General features: G+C 35.5%; 1 protein-coding gene across 2 annotated transcripts in view; it reads right to left on the bottom strand.

Moving 5' to 3' along the window:
* Window positions 1-2,680: 2,680 nt before the first annotated feature.
* The window catches only part of LOC149897089 (uncharacterized), a 99,430-nt gene continuing 85,027 nt past the window's right edge, over window positions 2,681-17,083 (bottom strand). Inside the window, exons 6-17 of one of the 2 annotated variants that reach the window (XM_090116974.1) lie at window positions 13,400-13,669; window positions 12,984-13,300; window positions 11,339-12,910; window positions 10,443-10,644; window positions 7,787-7,921; window positions 7,077-7,218; window positions 6,623-6,764; window positions 6,002-6,121; window positions 5,364-5,553; window positions 4,860-4,991; window positions 4,159-4,344; window positions 2,681-3,679 (exon numbers count right to left, since the gene is read on the bottom strand). In XM_090116974.1, the coding sequence (XP_089973100.1) occupies window positions 3,562-3,679; window positions 4,159-4,344; window positions 4,860-4,991; window positions 5,364-5,553; window positions 6,002-6,121; window positions 6,623-6,764; window positions 7,077-7,218; window positions 7,787-7,921; window positions 10,443-10,644; window positions 11,339-12,910; window positions 12,984-13,300; window positions 13,400-13,669 (3,526 nt within the window). In that variant the 3' untranslated portion in view covers window positions 2,681-3,561. The remainder of the gene's footprint in view (window positions 3,680-4,158; window positions 4,345-4,859; window positions 4,992-5,363; window positions 5,554-6,001; window positions 6,122-6,622; window positions 6,765-7,076; window positions 7,219-7,786; window positions 7,922-10,442; window positions 10,645-11,338; window positions 12,911-12,983; window positions 13,301-13,399; window positions 13,670-17,083) is intronic. The other variant, XM_090116975.1, reaches the window with a different exon arrangement.

Genomic DNA, 17,083 nt, shown 5'->3' with positions numbered 1-17,083 from the left:
CCATTTATGGACTGTACCTAATGTCGTTTCTCCAGTTATTTACACTTGGAGAAGACTTATAGTTATCAAAAGAATCTTGAAAATGATGATTGGAATACAATAAATCGGGGATGTATTTATAAAAATAGTACTTATTTATTATTTTGCATACTTATAATATTTAAAACAGTCTTAATTTCGATTTTCTATGCAATAATTGGACAAATGCATCGTTGAATACGAGTTATGTCCGTTAAGAAACACCAATATGGTTTTTTTTCTCAATAAGTCAGGGATGAAAAATATAACTAAAAAAAGTACTGCCATTCCATCCATTTTGGGACTTCTTCTTCTTCGTCATATCACTCTAAGGGGGTAGATGTTACCCGCTTCACGATGTTCCGCCATATCTCTCTGTTTCCTGGCATTCCGCTACACTCGTGAAGTGAATCGCCAATCTGAATCCGCCAGCAGCCTTAATCTGATCGGTCCATCGATATATGGATTCCAAATTGTAGCACGAGGCAAAAAGCTTTTTTTAAACTGTTGTCAAGATGGTGTGGATGAAATTTAAGCGTGTATGCTATATGGTGGTGAAGTTTAGCAGCAGACAACGATCCAAACAGTTCATCAGAGAACTCTCTATGATAGATGCGTTACAATACGCATAAGTATGCGACTTTTCTACGCAGTGATAGAGAATGAAGCCGAGAACGAGTCGCACAGCACATAATGTTCCATTGTTCTAAAATATATTCTTCATGTTTAGATAGATATTATGTTGTTGGACCCATTAGTGTAATTTTAACAAAAAATATCAATGTCCATTATTGGAAACAAAGCAAATCCAGTCATGGACAATTGTTGTACAATATTGGAACCCTTTGTTTGAAATAGTCGTGATAGGTATATTATTAATCAGAAAGAAAAGACAATACAGAAAAGCGCATATAATTAATACCTTTAAAAAAAGATTATTTTCGACACTTGTCCATAAATGGATATATCCATAGAATTGAATCCAGTTATGGACACTGATGAATTTTATTTAAACAACATAACCTATCATGATACTAAATCGTGTAATATTTCGTACACTTAACTACTATAAATAAAAGTAATATCAAATTTTGCTGACATTTATACAAAAATTCTTATAACCAAAATTGTGTCCTCACTTCCTTAAGGATTTTCTTAGTAAAAACGGATTTCTTCGAAACGAGTCGCAGCAACTAAACATAACGTTCTGCCATCTTCAAACATTTTGGCCGAATAAGTTGAAATGTCGTATTTTGATAGCTTATGAACCAAACTTTTATTTTATGTATTGCCAAATTATATAACGTTAATTTTGGTCTTAATATTTAAATTTAATATTTATTTTGTCCATTACTGGATGCTTGTCCACGACTGGTGCCGTTACCTTAATTAACTTATAAATCTAAATCTAAATTGACTAAACATTTAAAATTTATATAATAGTAAACACACAAAACTTGACCGAGACCAAAGATGTTAATCATGAGACAAATGAAGCAACAACATTATTTTTAAATTTTGGAAGACTGTCTGAGAATATGTCTATGTCTATTGCACGATCTTTTGACAATTTATTATACTGTTTTAAGAGCCTATTTATTGTGGCATTCTGACCCAGGTTGGTTTTAGATATTTTGGTCGAAAAAGGGGCGTATTTATCTACACGGGGCAACCTCGAAGGTGCAATTAGTATTTGTAATAACTCAAGTATTAAACTAAATGATTGGAAAATAAATATGTAGTTAATGCAATTCCCTTTATTTAAAGGTAATAGTTGTTTTGATATTTACAAATAAACACTCCACAATAATACCTATAGTTCATATAAACTTAATAAATAAACTCGATAAGTTATAATAATATACAGCTACACATCCCTAATCAGAAGCGAGAGATTATAAAAAAAAGGATGGTTGCCCACGCCATTGGCATGTATACATGCCAATGGGGCGTAACTGATAGAGAATAGTGCTGTAACTTGCTGCAATTTTATATGTATTTTTGTATATCAAAAGGTTGATTTTTTTTGTTGATAGTTGCTATTTAATGTGGTCTTAAGTTTTTACAGTAGGAGATGAGGTTAAATAAATATTATTTTTGTGTTATAAGCTGTTTATTCAAATATTCAGACGTGAATTATTATGTTTATCGATAACATTTTGGAATCCCTACTATTTTCAAGGTTATCTCATTGAATTTGTGGCTTGGCGTGGAGGGCACGGCGATGCGTTTTTGCTCTGGCGGTCAAAAGGTTAACCAATACAGCATTAATCCTTAAGCAATTAAATACAATGGATACATTGTTCATTTAATATAGATCTATATGGCCCTTTACACCGCATGATTTAAGTGAATATTTTCGAAGATATTACAGATTTAAAAATTGCGGGACGTAGCGTTTGCGGCCGCCCGGCTATTTATTTTATACCCGTGCGAATTGCGATGCCGGAGCGGGCCGCTATATTTTTATACCTATACAACGTTCACAATTTTTCTGTAGTGTATTTAGTATCAGCATTGCACCCGTGCGAAGCCGGGGCGGGTCGCTAGTATGTAATAAAACAGTGATAATTATATAATTACCATATTATATATTAACTTTGCTTTCTTTGGTTAGAATGTAAGATTTAGGAAAGGGTGAAAATAAAACACATAAAATTCAAAAAAATCGTTCATTTACGACAGTTTGTATATAATACGTGAATACATTACATTGGAAGCAACGTATGGGACTCCATGTTTTAAACAACTCTTATTTACTTACTCTACGTATATAGGAATTTATGTTTAGTACAAAAATATACGTATAACTAACAAATAAACGATGCAAATCAGATTTGAAATACATAAAATGATTAGTCACAGCATGTTTTCATAGATCAGTCTACATTCCATGCGATTTACAAATAACAATACAACATTAATGTTGCCACTCCAAAAAACTCTCACGACACGTAAGCTTTGCCAATTTAAATTAGAAAATACAAGATAAATTGAAAAATCTAAGCTAAGACTTCTTAAAATCTAGTTAACTACATCGAATATAGTATCTGTTATATTGAAAACGGACATTTTAAAATTTAAAATCTAATACACAATACGATACATTTCTAATACACTATTTTATCAAAAAATAAGTTCTTCAACATGAGGCCGGCGCCTTAAAATATAATAAATTTTCTCGTCACAAACGACACGTTATAACGAATATATAATTATTTTCATTCAACTGGACACAAAAATAAGCATTAAACATCTCCATGATATAAAATATACTCTAACAATCGAATACCAGACTCAACAAATGCACATCGTCACTACACATATATTCTATAAATACTACCAAAATGGTAGAAACTTCAACATGGCAACATTGAAACGTGAAATAAACTTTTCATAACTTAATAAAGATAAAAAATACTATACTATACGTAACGTTATTATATTATTGATCAAGACGTTAATCACTGAGTACACGAATAAGTTTTATGTTTTCCATTTGGGCGGGAAAAGCGAAGTGACATAATATTATGTATAATATATCTATGGCACGGACTCTTCCTCCGAGCCGTCGTCCGAGTCGTACACGGGGGCGCCATTTTTCATTTGTATCACGGATTTCTTCCTGTGCCTTTGCTCTTTTTGGTCTTTCTCTATGTATCTGTAAAGTAAAATAATGAATGAAAATATGATACAATGCTATAATAAAAGAAATAATGTTTCATATTGGTTTAGATTGTTGTCTAATCATCTCAATAGATGTCGTGGGGTGTTCCTTAGATATATAAAACTGAAAGAGTAGAATGAATTCAATTGCTCTGAAAGGATCATGGGTGGCCGGGAGGTCAGGCAATAAGACGCAGGTTCGAATTCCTTCTCGTGATCGAATTTTTTCTATTCTTTAATCATTAGGTATACCTGCTTTATTGAATTTTACATATGCATACTAACATGTACCACAGATAATATAATCCCATACTAGTACATATACCATATTTTGCACTTATTAGCAAATATTAAGTCTGTGTGTGTGAAATTTGTATTTATGTTTTGTATGCAATAAAGGTTTAAATAAATAAATAAATAAAAATATTAAAATTACATGCTATACATATTATACAACTCTCAATAGTCCCTTACCTTGCACTTATAAGCGGATGTAACGCACGCTTAAGACTAGTGAATATAAACGGATGCGCTCGTTCCTGTTCATCGAGCAGCGCCTGCGCAGCCGCCAATGGATCAACTTCATGTTCTTGATCCTCTTGATCTAGATCTTGATCTTCGTGCCCGCTTGGCTCGGATAGTGAGCGGGTCAGGGATTTGCTGCAAGTTTAAACTTTTTATTAGTATATTTTTATATCATTTTTATTCGGTTTCTAAACTGACGTCATGCGTATCTGATATTTATTGTAATCGAAATTAGAGACGATGAGTGAGATTCTTATGGGACATTATCCTCATGAAAAATCGGCATGTTCAAAAATTAAAAAGATCGAGGACATACAGTTATGTATATCTGCCAATCCATACTTGGCCAATCATCACCCATATCTACCGCAGATACATACGAAGATATACTTAAGATGTAAGTATGGTAATAAAAATGATGGTAAAGATGGTTAATTTATAAATAATTGATACAATTTTTTTTTTTAAATCCATCAGGCCCCGGAATCACAGACACAATAGAAAATCTATTGTGTCGCGGCCGAATCTGGCCGTTCGGGGCTCAATGGGTTAATTTTATGTGTCTACGAATGTTCATATAAAATAATAAAATTGTTAAGTAATACGTTTCATATGACCAAAATATAAATTTAATAATTAATAAAACTCACCCACTACTCCCCTCACTATCTCCCCCTTCCCTTTGTCTAGTGAAGTCGGGCAAAGCTCTGGCACAACAGAACGCGTCCAGCCAGTGCGAGCGCACGTAGATGAATGGCCGGATCACGCGCATCTCTTGCTCTCTGCGGGAATGTGGGTAGTTGGACAAATTGTTTTATGTGGGTCATTTGAAATAATTTATTATTTTCATATGAAAAATATAAATATATTTCATTGTCATATTTGAAATAATTTTAAGTAAGAATTTTAAATATATTCCGTAGAGTTAGTTATATAGGGTAATTTGATAAAATTTAGATTTACAATATTATGTGTCTATTTTTTATTAATTAGTCTCTAGATCAAAAATTTAGAAATCCATATTTCGAACTCTATGATATATGTATTACGTATCTTTAATATATCTTTAGGTTGCGCAATTTTTCGTTCACCTCGACGGACTAAGGAACTATCCTGCATCGCTTTACAAGTGCTGCTAATTACAGTACACTCACCTCACGCGATAGTGCGCTTTAAGCGACTTCAGCGCTCCCTTGTACATGGCACTCGCGAGGAAAGCGCTGGCGGCGCGGTCGAAGTGCTGCGCGAGCGCTGCAACCCCGTAGCCCAGCGCTGCGCCCGCTAGAAGGGCTCGCTGGCGGACGCCAACGCGCGACCAGCGGTGGAGCGGACGCTTGTTTGCTGCTGTAACAGTTATATAAATGATTAACCATTAATCTACTATATAAAAATAAGTCGGGTTTTCCTTCCTAAAGCTATAACTCCAGAACGCACGAACCGATTTCCACGGTTTTGCATTCGTTGGAAAAGTCTCGGGCCCCGTGACGTTTATAGCTTGAGGTTTATATATAAAGAAAAGGTATATATCTGGTGGCGAAACGTAGTTCGCCCGGTTTTCTAGTGTATAATTAAAAAAAGACGTGTGGCATTCGGGGACTGCCGCGGTAAAGCTATTGCATGCTATGCCTTCAAGCCACACCTCCGCGCCCGTCCCCGTGGGGAGCGTGAGGTTATTTTCGTTACGGAATTTCTAGATTCAGTCCCCGCGCTCAAGGCCCGCGATTGAAGCTATGCAATAGCTTAAAAATCTCTAAAACATTACTGAACGATATAAAACATTTTTTCAACTTACGTTCATCATCTTCCTCTTCGATTTTGTCCTCATAAATGAATTTAACTCCCAAAGTCCTGCAATAGGCCATCAGGTGTAGAGGGTCCACTTCTGACTGCGGCTCGTGGACGTATATCGCACCTGTAGAAGTATGAAATAATTATACAAGAATTGACAATTATTACTTATGAAAACTACGAAAAACAATAAAAATATATCTATATTAATATTATAAAGAGGAAAAATTTGTAATTATGTAATTTTGTATGTATGTATGGTTTTCACTTTTCACACATAAACCTCTCAACCGATTTTGATGAAATTTGGCACAGACAATCTTTATACCCTGAGAAAGAACATAGGCTACCTTTTATTGCGAAATATGTACCACGGGAGAAGCCGGGGCGGACCGCTAGTTATCAAATATAATCTACTCACATAATCTTTGAAATACAACATTACTCCTTTAAAAAACCGAATAGCAAAGATCACCTCGAGCCTATTTTTATTTGTTTATTACATATTTTATTTCAGGTAACAAACAATTAATCGTACAGACCTATCAGATCAGATCAGACGTCTAAGATTTTGTTTAAATTACAAAATAGAGATTTATATAAAAATTTTCATCAAAATACTTACCAATACTAAAATGAATGCCCTTAGACCTGGCATAGAACTGATACTGATGCATGGTGTGCAACAGGGCTAGCGAGTCACGACGTCCGGACAGACAGACCAACACCTTGTCACCGGGGCGTATCATGTTGTACTCGTGAATGGCCTGAAATACAGACACAGGTATAATTAAATTGACACATTAATTAAAAAGCGTGTGTGATGTGTCAGATGTGAAACTTCTTTGACTAGATTCAAAGATACCAAAGTCTTTGCTTTACTCCATGACGTGATAAACAAATTTCACTTCAAAATTATGATATTATCATATTTTTTTCTAACGATTTCATTCCATACGCGAAGTTTCACCCAGCAAAGCCTTTTTGTTTTTAGATTTTCGTACACAGATGTGTATTTGTAGCCGTCATCTGGTTGAATCTGCTATTTGATTAAATGACTAGCCCGTTCATTGTCTCACCTCAACAGTGGCCTGCCACACGGCGCGCGGCGGGCAGTGCCAGCGCGCGTCGTCGTCGCACGTGAAGTCGCTCAGCGACGCGTCGCTGCACGCGCTGCTGTCGGACCGCTCTTCCCCACCCCAGGCGAGCGCTGAACTGCTGCTATGGGAAAATACACCTTATGTTCATTGAAATACGGCATAATTGACAATGGCGCAAAAAATTGTTTAAAAAAAATTGGTTGTCTGTAAAGTCAGTTTACTGACGATAGTTGAACGTGACAACGTCCGATTGTGCTTCTTTGTCGCTCGTTCCGCGCTCTCGCTTGCATTTCAAACCTTACATGGAACGCCTCAGAGCGAGGTAACGCCTCATGAGTCATGTTTTTTCGTGCGTGCAGCCGGCGCTATCGAATTATAAGACGTTGTCACGTCAAAAACTGCCTACGCATGCATTAGACATGGCATAACAAAACAAAACTCTGCCTACATGTCTATTAGGCAGAGATTTCTAGTATGCAAAAGATTTCCATTACATCTTTTTTTTTTCATAACTACATGTCGGGAAAAAAATGTCCTACAGAAAAAAAAAATCAATACATATCACAATTCACACTAAGGGAAAACAACAAGTAGTTTAATCCTAAATTTAAAAATGTGGTCTATCACATTTTTAAACGAATCTATTAGCACAATTACTTGCTCTGTGTTAGCACATACTAACTACCTACCTCCTATCATACTGTTCCTCGTGCGAGACCCTCTGCTGATCCGTCCCATATCCACTGGAGCGGGAACTGCGCTCCGAGCAGCTGGACGACGCGCAAGACGATCTGCTGGAACGCTTGGAATCTGCTGTTGTACTTCTGGAATGTTCCGTGTTATTTATTTAGAAGGTGTAAATAACCAAGGAAATAATGAATGCGAACAGGTGTTTTGAAATAAGTTTGATTCTTTGAATCATCTGGATGAAAAATGAAATTAAAAAAATACGGGTTGCACTCCGGGAGTGCCGGCAAATGTGAAAACTTGATTATTAACGTTGAGCATGTTTGATATTTTGGAATGGTATCCGTCTTACGCTTTTTCGATCAGGTCACGTGTCCTGACGCGAGTTTAAGATTTTATACCCATTACAGAAAAAGTGCTCAACGCCGCTAAAGAAGTTTTCACTTCAAAAAATATTTATTTCAGCAAAAAACACAATAACAATACAAATTTAACAATATTAGAATTTGCTGTAGCTTATTACACAAAGTATTAAGGCTTATACATGCGCTAATAACCTTGACCATACTTGACGGATCTCAAACCTCTCCCGCTGCACCTTCTTTTTTCCTCGCATTTTGTATTTAAAAAGATACTAATCAGTGAAACAAAATATCCTCGTCAGGGACTGCAGTTGTGTAACTGATAATTTATTAAACATAAAATTTTCAGAGCTCTAAGTCAGCAGGTTACGAAGTTTATGTACTAGCTTTCCGCCTGCGGCTTCGCCCGCGTTTTCAAAAAAAAACCCGCATAGTTCCCGTTCCCGTGGGATTTCCGGGATAAAACCTAGCCTATGTCACTCAGAAATGATGTAGCTTTCCAACAGTGAAAGAATTTTTCAAATCTGCCAAGTAGTTTCGGAGCCTATTCAATTCATACAAACAAACAAACAAAAAATCAAACCTTTCCTCTTTATAATACAGGGTGGACCAAAAGTCCGTTTACATTTCAAACGATGATTTAGAAGAAACTATTTAAGTAAGATGAAATCTGTTTATTTATTTAAAAAATACATAAATAGGGATTTTATTTTTTTTAAATTACATCGTCCATATGTGATCCTTCACTATTTTACACTGCTGCAATCTGGAGCGAAAATTTTCAATGATGGCCTCACAAGTGTTTCGTGAAATGTTAATTCTCATTTCCATTCGAATATTGACTTTCAATTCATCAAGAGACACCGGATTACTGTTGAAAACTTTACTTTTAAGGTATCCCCATGGAAAGAAATCCATTGGGGTAGGTCCGGACTACGAGGTGGCCAGTTAATGTCACATCTTTTAGAGATCACCTTTTGTCCAAAAATTTCACGAACAGCGAGTCATTTAAAGTGTGGCATGTGGCCCCGTCTTGCTGAAACCACGTTCGTTGATTAAAGCCATCGAATTCCTGTAGCGTTGGTGTAAAAAAGTCCTGTAGCATGGCAATATACCGCTCTGTATTCTCTGTAACAGCATTTTCACGAAAAGACGCTCTTAGACGCTCTACGTTTTCGGGGTCTCTTGATGTTCTAGGTCGGCCGGATCGTGGTTGATTCATTCTTGAACCTGTCTCTTCGAACTTTTGTACCCATTTCCTAATCAATTGAACTGACGGAGCTTCATTTTTACGCCGTATGTTGTAATGAACGCAAAATTTTCGTTGCGCTAGCGTGAAAGAATCGCTGTTGCGGTTGTGCTCGCGCACACAGAATGCTCGTTGCTTGTCGCTGAACGACTCCATGGTACTGAATTCCCATAGACCGCTCTAGCACTACGTACCCCTCCCGCCCCAACCCGTTGTCGCTGCTTGTTGCAGCTACCGATTAAAATTTAAACGGACTTTTGGTCCACCCTGATTTGTATAGATGTATAGATTTGCGGAAAAATCGATGACCACGGCACATTTTTTTTTCTAGAAATCTAATAACTTTGGAAAAAAGTCCTCGCGAGCAATTAAAGATCAAAGACCATCCTATTTTATATATTTTTTCGGTATTGTGCTTTATGTTGTACCAGACTTTATAGAGGTTGAACAGAGTCGAAATTGCCGGGTAACGCCTTAACTACGACGACGACGTTTTGACGACGCGGTTGGCGCAGTGGTAAAGTAACTGCCTACTGAGCCGACGGTCCCGGGTTCGATCCCCGGTCAGGGCAAATATTTGTGTGATGAACTCAATTATTTGTTCTTGGGTCTGGGTGTTATTATCTATATAATATGTATTTATTAAATATTATATTTATCGTCGCCTAGTACCCACAACACAAGCCTTAATTGAGCTTACTGTGGGAGTTGGGACTAGGTAGATTTGTGTAATAATGTCCTATAATATTTATTTATTTATTTATTTATAGCCCCCACACTAAGACAACTTGTGTCGTTGATGTTTGGAAGATTAATAAATAATATAATTAACTACTTTTGTCTTTTACAGTACTTCAGGGGATTTTGTTTATATTCAAATTAAAAAATAATTATGTATGACATGACGTGAAAAATGCAGCTGCAGATTAAATAACTATATAGTTATAATAAGTCACATTATGGCTCATAGCTCTTATTAGAAAAAATTAAACTCAAAATGAAAATTACACTAAAATCTCAATATTACAAAACTTAAGGAGTATTTACCGATTCTGTCTCTCATCATCAGGCATTTGAAGCACGACTCGTCCCGAATCATCAGTGTAACTCTTTTGCGGACCAAAACAAACAGGCACTCCTTCTATAATGTCTGGTACTTCGTTCTTTTCTGCCTTTGGACACATGCGGAGTCTGCCTTGGAGCTTCTTTAACTTGTTTGTTGTTGGGTCTGATGATGTACGCCATTTTACTGGAAGGTTGTAAAATTATGGCTATCAGTGTTTATTTCAATCCGATATAGAAATGAATGATGAATCTTTAGGGCTTAGTAAAATATATTCCATGAATTCAGGTAAGAATGTATGTTAAAATATGCAAAGTATAAAAATATTGTACTGCATGAATTGGGAAAAACAAAATCACGAAAACAAAATGTAAATATAAACTGAATATTATGTAACAACAATGAATAGACTATTATCATACCATATCGGGACAGACCTGAATATATCTAGTTACGTATAGCCGGGCTCCAGATTAAATCTTATATATAAAAATGAATCGCAAAATGTGTTGGTAAGCGCATAACTCGAGAACGGCTGAACCGATTTCGATAATTCTTTTTTTATTATATTCTTTGAAGTACGAGGATGGTTTTTATGTAGAGATAACGTAAATATGTACCACGGGCGAAGCCGGGGCGGACCGCTAGTAGACTATAAAATAAATCATTTTCAATATATATCATGCTCTTCATAACATCTTTGTCATTTACAATAATCGCTTAATGATTCATGAGCATTTTTATGGCGGTTGACACTGGGAAAGCATTATTCATTCACTTTATTTTAGCTAGATTGATTAATTGCAGCTTTAAATGCAGATGCTACATTCGCAAACAAAAATAACTTTACTTTTACTTCAAAAATAAAATGGAAACTTACCAAAATCTAAATAAGAATCGGAATCAGTGAATGTCATGTTAATGCCGCTATCTTGCGAACTCCCAGAGGGATTTTGGCACCAATTTTTCTTAATGCAACAGTGTCTGCACACAGCATCAACGCAACTTATCTCATCGTCTGATAATTTATTTGAGCTCGACGACTTTGGAAGGTTCGGGGAATTACGGGAAGTTGTCATCACTTGTATTATTGTATCCGGGGTTGATGTTTCACTAGAATTGAACGAAATACTGTTAGGACCAGAGGCTTCGTGAGATGGAGTGCAGTTTGCCGATTTTGGTGGCGAAGTCGGCGAGCGCTTACACATCTTGTCATCGTCGTCATATTGAGAAGGAAATACGGGACTAGTGGGACATTTTCTCAAAAACTGCGTCGGGTGGGTCTTCTTAAGATCCAATCCCAATTCAGGTCCAGAACCGATTCTTTGTCTTCCCGGTTTAGATGGAGAGTTTCGCCTCAAACAAACACCCGAATAATCAGGTGATATCATTTCATCAACTTGATTCACGACTTCGCGAATCTCATGCTTCACTTCTGAAGCCATTTCCTTCGACATGCCCATTAAATATTCCGCAACATCTATGATTGATACGGAATTCTTATCGTTCTGACTAGATATAGAGGTTATACTCGCATTTGCCTGTTCAACAATATCGGAGTTTTCAAGGATATCATCGACTTTTGAGATCACTCCACGTATTTCTGACTTAATCTCAGTTGCAATTTCCCTGGTCATTTCCTTAACGTAAGTTTGCAGATCTTCTGATGTTTGCGAAGTTATGGATGCAGTTGGCGATGTCCGACCGACCTGACTGCAATCAGATATCGATGTGCTACTTTGTGTACTGAACGGATACTTTGAATTCGACGAGATCATGTTATCTTCCAATGATTGTAGATCTGTCTGACTGCCACAATTACAAAAACTATTCGACTGTTCTGTGTTACTTGGACTCATTTCATTTAATCCGAGATTCAACTTTGTCTGTGCGCTTAGAGCTACGGGCGGGCTATCCGATCCCAAGCTGTAACATCTAGATCTGACTAACGTAGGCCTCGAACTCTGAGGGATAAGTCGTAACGGCGAAACCGATTCGCCAACAGCAAATTGTACTGGCTGATGGGTAACGGTTACATCTTCTTCTTTTGTACTTTCTCTCAAACTTGATTCTCTTGAATAGAACTTTTGTTTCTGCTTTAATCTGAATATTTGACAATCATCAATAGCTGATAGACTGAAGTGTCTAGGAGAAGATCCCAGTATAGGTGATGAAGTATTGGAACATCTTGATATATTATTAAGACTCTTTCTTGCTCCCGTGTATCCGGACGGATCGAATGGCACAATATGTTTAACGTTTGCTGACCGACCGAGAAGTAGCTCATGTGCCTCTTTGGGTAACATGAACCACCTCAAGTAATCGACCTTTGGATTGAAATTGACTTCTGGTTCTATCGCAGGGCATTTCATTGCCAACTTTCTAGCTCTACTGAATAAATTACGTGCGGTCTGCAAGCACTCTGTGTAGGTTTGTGGGAATATTCCTGGTCCTAAAACAAAATAATGAGTTAGTTACTTACTTTTTATAGTGCATGTATTCTAGCATTCAAATTAGATTTTTACCTGATACACGTCTCTCGTGTGCTGTTATTTTGCCGTCATGGAATCTCAACGAATACAATGACTTTTTGTCTCTCAACACTGAGCAAGTATGATGCCTCCATTGCCCAGTTTCCGCATTAACTGCATATTGGGGTAAAATTTTCCATCCTTCAGTAGCTACCATTTTAAGGGCTTCCAATACGAACGCTAATTCGTGTTCGGACATAAAGAAAGGAAGAGATATTCTGCAAAAACCAGGCCTGAGAGGCTCGTTGTGTATTGGCACTTCAGGCGACTTGACTACACTTAGCTTCCGCACCCTTGCGATTTCTTTTTGTCTGAAACAAGCAATTCACTTGAGTATTTACGTTTTTTGTTACAGCACATTGTGATTAATGAGTTAGGTATGATAAGAATACTTAAGATGTAAAACTTACGCTTCAACATCCAATAATTTCTCATATTCTTTTAAGAGTTGTTCATCTATCCCTAAGATATCAGATCCATAAGACAGATTGCTGTTCAGTCCTCCTCTTGCTTGTATTCCAAAGACGTCATTAAGAACTGCACACACGAAGTTATGATGAAGAAAAGTGCCCCTTGGGTGCTTCACCATAAGGGAGAATATTGGTAATCGCCTCACTGTTGGCATTTCACTGCCCAGTAATATTAATTCTGGAATATTCTTGATGTGAGAAAGAACTTGTCTGGAACAAACGAAAAATAAATAGTTTAGATTTCACAGAATTGACTATACCTAAAAATATTCAAAGTTGAGGGTTCGGAATCGTTAGCCAATTACATTTATTTGATACGTTCTCTTCCCAAATTAGTTACCTCCTTTTTGGTACGATATAATATTCAAAGATTAAGTTTAGTCTAGACTACTATTTGAATTGGATCTAAATCTAGCTTGAGAATTGCTACTTCCATTTCTGAATATGTATCTAAAAAGCGTATTACAGAAATATACCTACTTTGACAAAGATAATCTCTATCAAAGATAGACTATTGATGTTTTGTTAAATAATAAAACCAATAAAATTATAAAATTACTTGATAAAAATAAATAAAACGATCCACTTTAAGGATATTATAAAGTCAAGGACGCTCAAACGTTAACGCATATTGTTTTCACAATACATTTATTGCACGCCTCATAAGCGAAGCGTTGAGGTGGGTACTACTGTCACTTCGCGCAAAACATCTGATTTTTCAAACTTAAAATGTCTTTATGTATCATACATTGCACTTGTAAGATAATACATACACACACATATTAAGAAAAAACACTATTTTTAACGTTCATGATATTTTTGATGTCATTTTTGTTATTTAAACTAGTTAAAAAACAGTTTAAAAAAGTTCTGTCTTGGACGTCCGTGTGTCTGTATGTGCGGATCCTTTTTCTTGTTAACACGATAGCGACCGAAATACTTTACTAATCGAGTCTTTTTTTTTCTCTTACGCTTGAGTATGCTCAGGAATAGAACCCTTTCATTTTTCAGGGTCTGATTCGATGTGGTTTAATTGTTATTAAATAAACAAAAATAATAATTAATAAATATTTATTAAAAAAAAATTATGAGGCGTGCACTTTTGGATTTTCCAAATTATTTTGAGACTCATGTGGGAGATATTAAATAATTCATTATTTGGTATATTTAAACATGGCGCCGCTTGGTTAAAAATTGCGGCGTTGTTTGTATGCTAATTTATTTAAATTGATTATTTTATAACAATTTTATGGAAGCTGCCTACGATGTGTGATACAAAGGAAAAAAATGGTGATTGAATATCTCAGCTCCACTGTTTTATTATCCAATATGGAGACAGTAACATTTATTTTTAAAACTAGTAGACATATTTGTTAGGTATTTTGGACATCACTTAATTATTATTTATAATACAATTTCTGTAACTCCCACGCTACAAAACCCACGCATCTTAAGAATCTGCCTCTCACAAGAACAACCATTGTTCCAAAATTAGCGAAATTAAGACATTATCTTTCATATCATTATCATCTTAATTCCAAACAAAAGAAGGGAATAAGTTGAGTTATCTAATGTTAAACTAGGCGAATTTGGAAGCAAGTACCCAGTGGCATTTCGCCAATTCGTACAAAGGCTTTGTACGAATTATTAATTAAAGTTTATTCATGAATACCCTGTTTATTGTAGTTAATTAATTGTGGTTATTACTCATTTAACATCGCCTTTTGTTAATCTAAATAGACCTAACAAATTTAATTAATAATTATTTGTATTGAAAATTGAAAAACAATTTTCACTTATTAATCTGATTTTAATGAAAGGTAATAAAAATTCAACTGTCATATAAACAGGTAATAATATAATTTATTTATGATGTTTTACAATAAAACCGTAATTATTAACTAAACTATGGACAAGGTTTTTCCTAATAAAGCTAGATCTAGCCTATTGTGTATTGTCTATAATAAATCAATTTAAGGCGGTAATATCTTATCGATACTGGCTTCCTCCTCTCTCAAGCCTTGACGAGACGAATAATTGTTTGTCGCATGAATCCGGAGAAACGTTGCATGCATCAAATTAGTGATAGAATGATATAGATAATAGAATGTGAATTACATTGGTATCTTAGTTTTCTTGTTTACGGCGCCATCCGTGTAAAAGTACTGTATAGAAACCTTGTCATTATTCTAGGTAGGTAACGAATACAATAAAAAATAAATGCAAACTATAGAATTTCGCCCACCTATGTTATTTAGTATGTACTGAAAAACGTATCTAAAATAATTTTGAACTATCGTTTCAAGAGCAACAGCCCCCCTAGTCAAGTGGCTTTCTGTTAGCGTAGCGTTCAATAGAATAGACTACGAATGTATGAGATTGACGTAAGCTGTAGATACGTTTATCTACGCTACGCTACGCTAACAGAAAGCCACTTGACTAGGGGGGCTGGTTATCAATCGATATTTTTTCTAGCAAATTTTATTTACAAATTATAACCGTCATGTATTATGATATCTTTGTTACTTTACGCATTGTTTTTCTTTATTTTTATTAGAAATCTAATCCAAGTTCAGATTGCTCTATATATTTGGAAAGCAATCATTCACGACCACATCAGTCTAATAATATGTATGTTTTGGTGAAACATAATCGCTTTCACATGTTCGTATGATCGATTGCTTTATAATTACAGTTTTGGTGCTGCTATCATATTGCATGATATTTATTAAAATGTATATGTATATATGTATATATATAAGTATATATATTTTTATTCTTACTTTTTTTTCAAAGGGGTTTTGTCAACAGTTAAAAAATGTGTATAAATAATCGTTTTTACAATTTATTTACGCCTAGTTGCAGCAGGGATTGCTCGCTTGGCATCTGAATAGAACTAGGTGTTATTTGTTTTATGATTGTGGAAAAATCGCATCTATCTGTTGCTCCACTTAAAGGAGGACAAAACAACAAACACAAATATGTAGACGTATTTATTTTATGATTTTTTATTACCTTACATCAGTTCTGCTGACTTAAATATACTTATAGTAATTAAAATTGTCTTATTTCTAAAATGTTTCGTGAGATCATTTTCTTAACCCCGTGCATTCTGAAGATATTAAAAGACTGTAATTCGACGAAAACGAAAACAAAACACGTGTAAAGTGAGATTACATATTTGCAAAAGTTCTTTCTTTCTTCACAAATACCTACTTGAACCCAAGTTTGCATTTTAATACAATATCTAACCACCGTTAAAGCCAAGTGCTATAAGCGAAAGAATATTCCGAAAGGCGACACAAAAATCTACGCCAGCACATTTCTATCGTCCTACATGCAGATGAAAATAAAACCGCGAATCAGAATAACAAAGACTTTATCGTTATAAAACAACGGTACGCTAATGAAACGATGTTACAACCGAAATAAATGTGCAGAGACAATTTATACCTCTGTCAAAGTTACATGGACCAAACTCTGCCCCATTTCACTGAATGTACCTAAATCATTTGTTACTGGAAATGTTTTATTGTGCGAAGGGAAACTAGGTTCCGTTTGTGTGTACAGCGTTGGATTTTAACTAAAATGATTGTGAGAATTTCAGCCAATTCTCTATTCAAT

The sequence above is a fragment of the Colias eurytheme genome, chromosome 26 (genome assembly GCF_061535395.1).
Source record: "Colias eurytheme isolate Ceu_HAF_F1 chromosome 26, ilColEury1 Martin Lab GWU primary, whole genome shotgun sequence".
Classification (NCBI taxonomy): Eukaryota; Metazoa; Arthropoda; class Insecta; order Lepidoptera; family Pieridae; genus Colias; species Colias eurytheme.
Note: the sequence above shows the minus strand (reverse complement) of the source record. Positions and strands in the feature narration are given on the sequence as shown.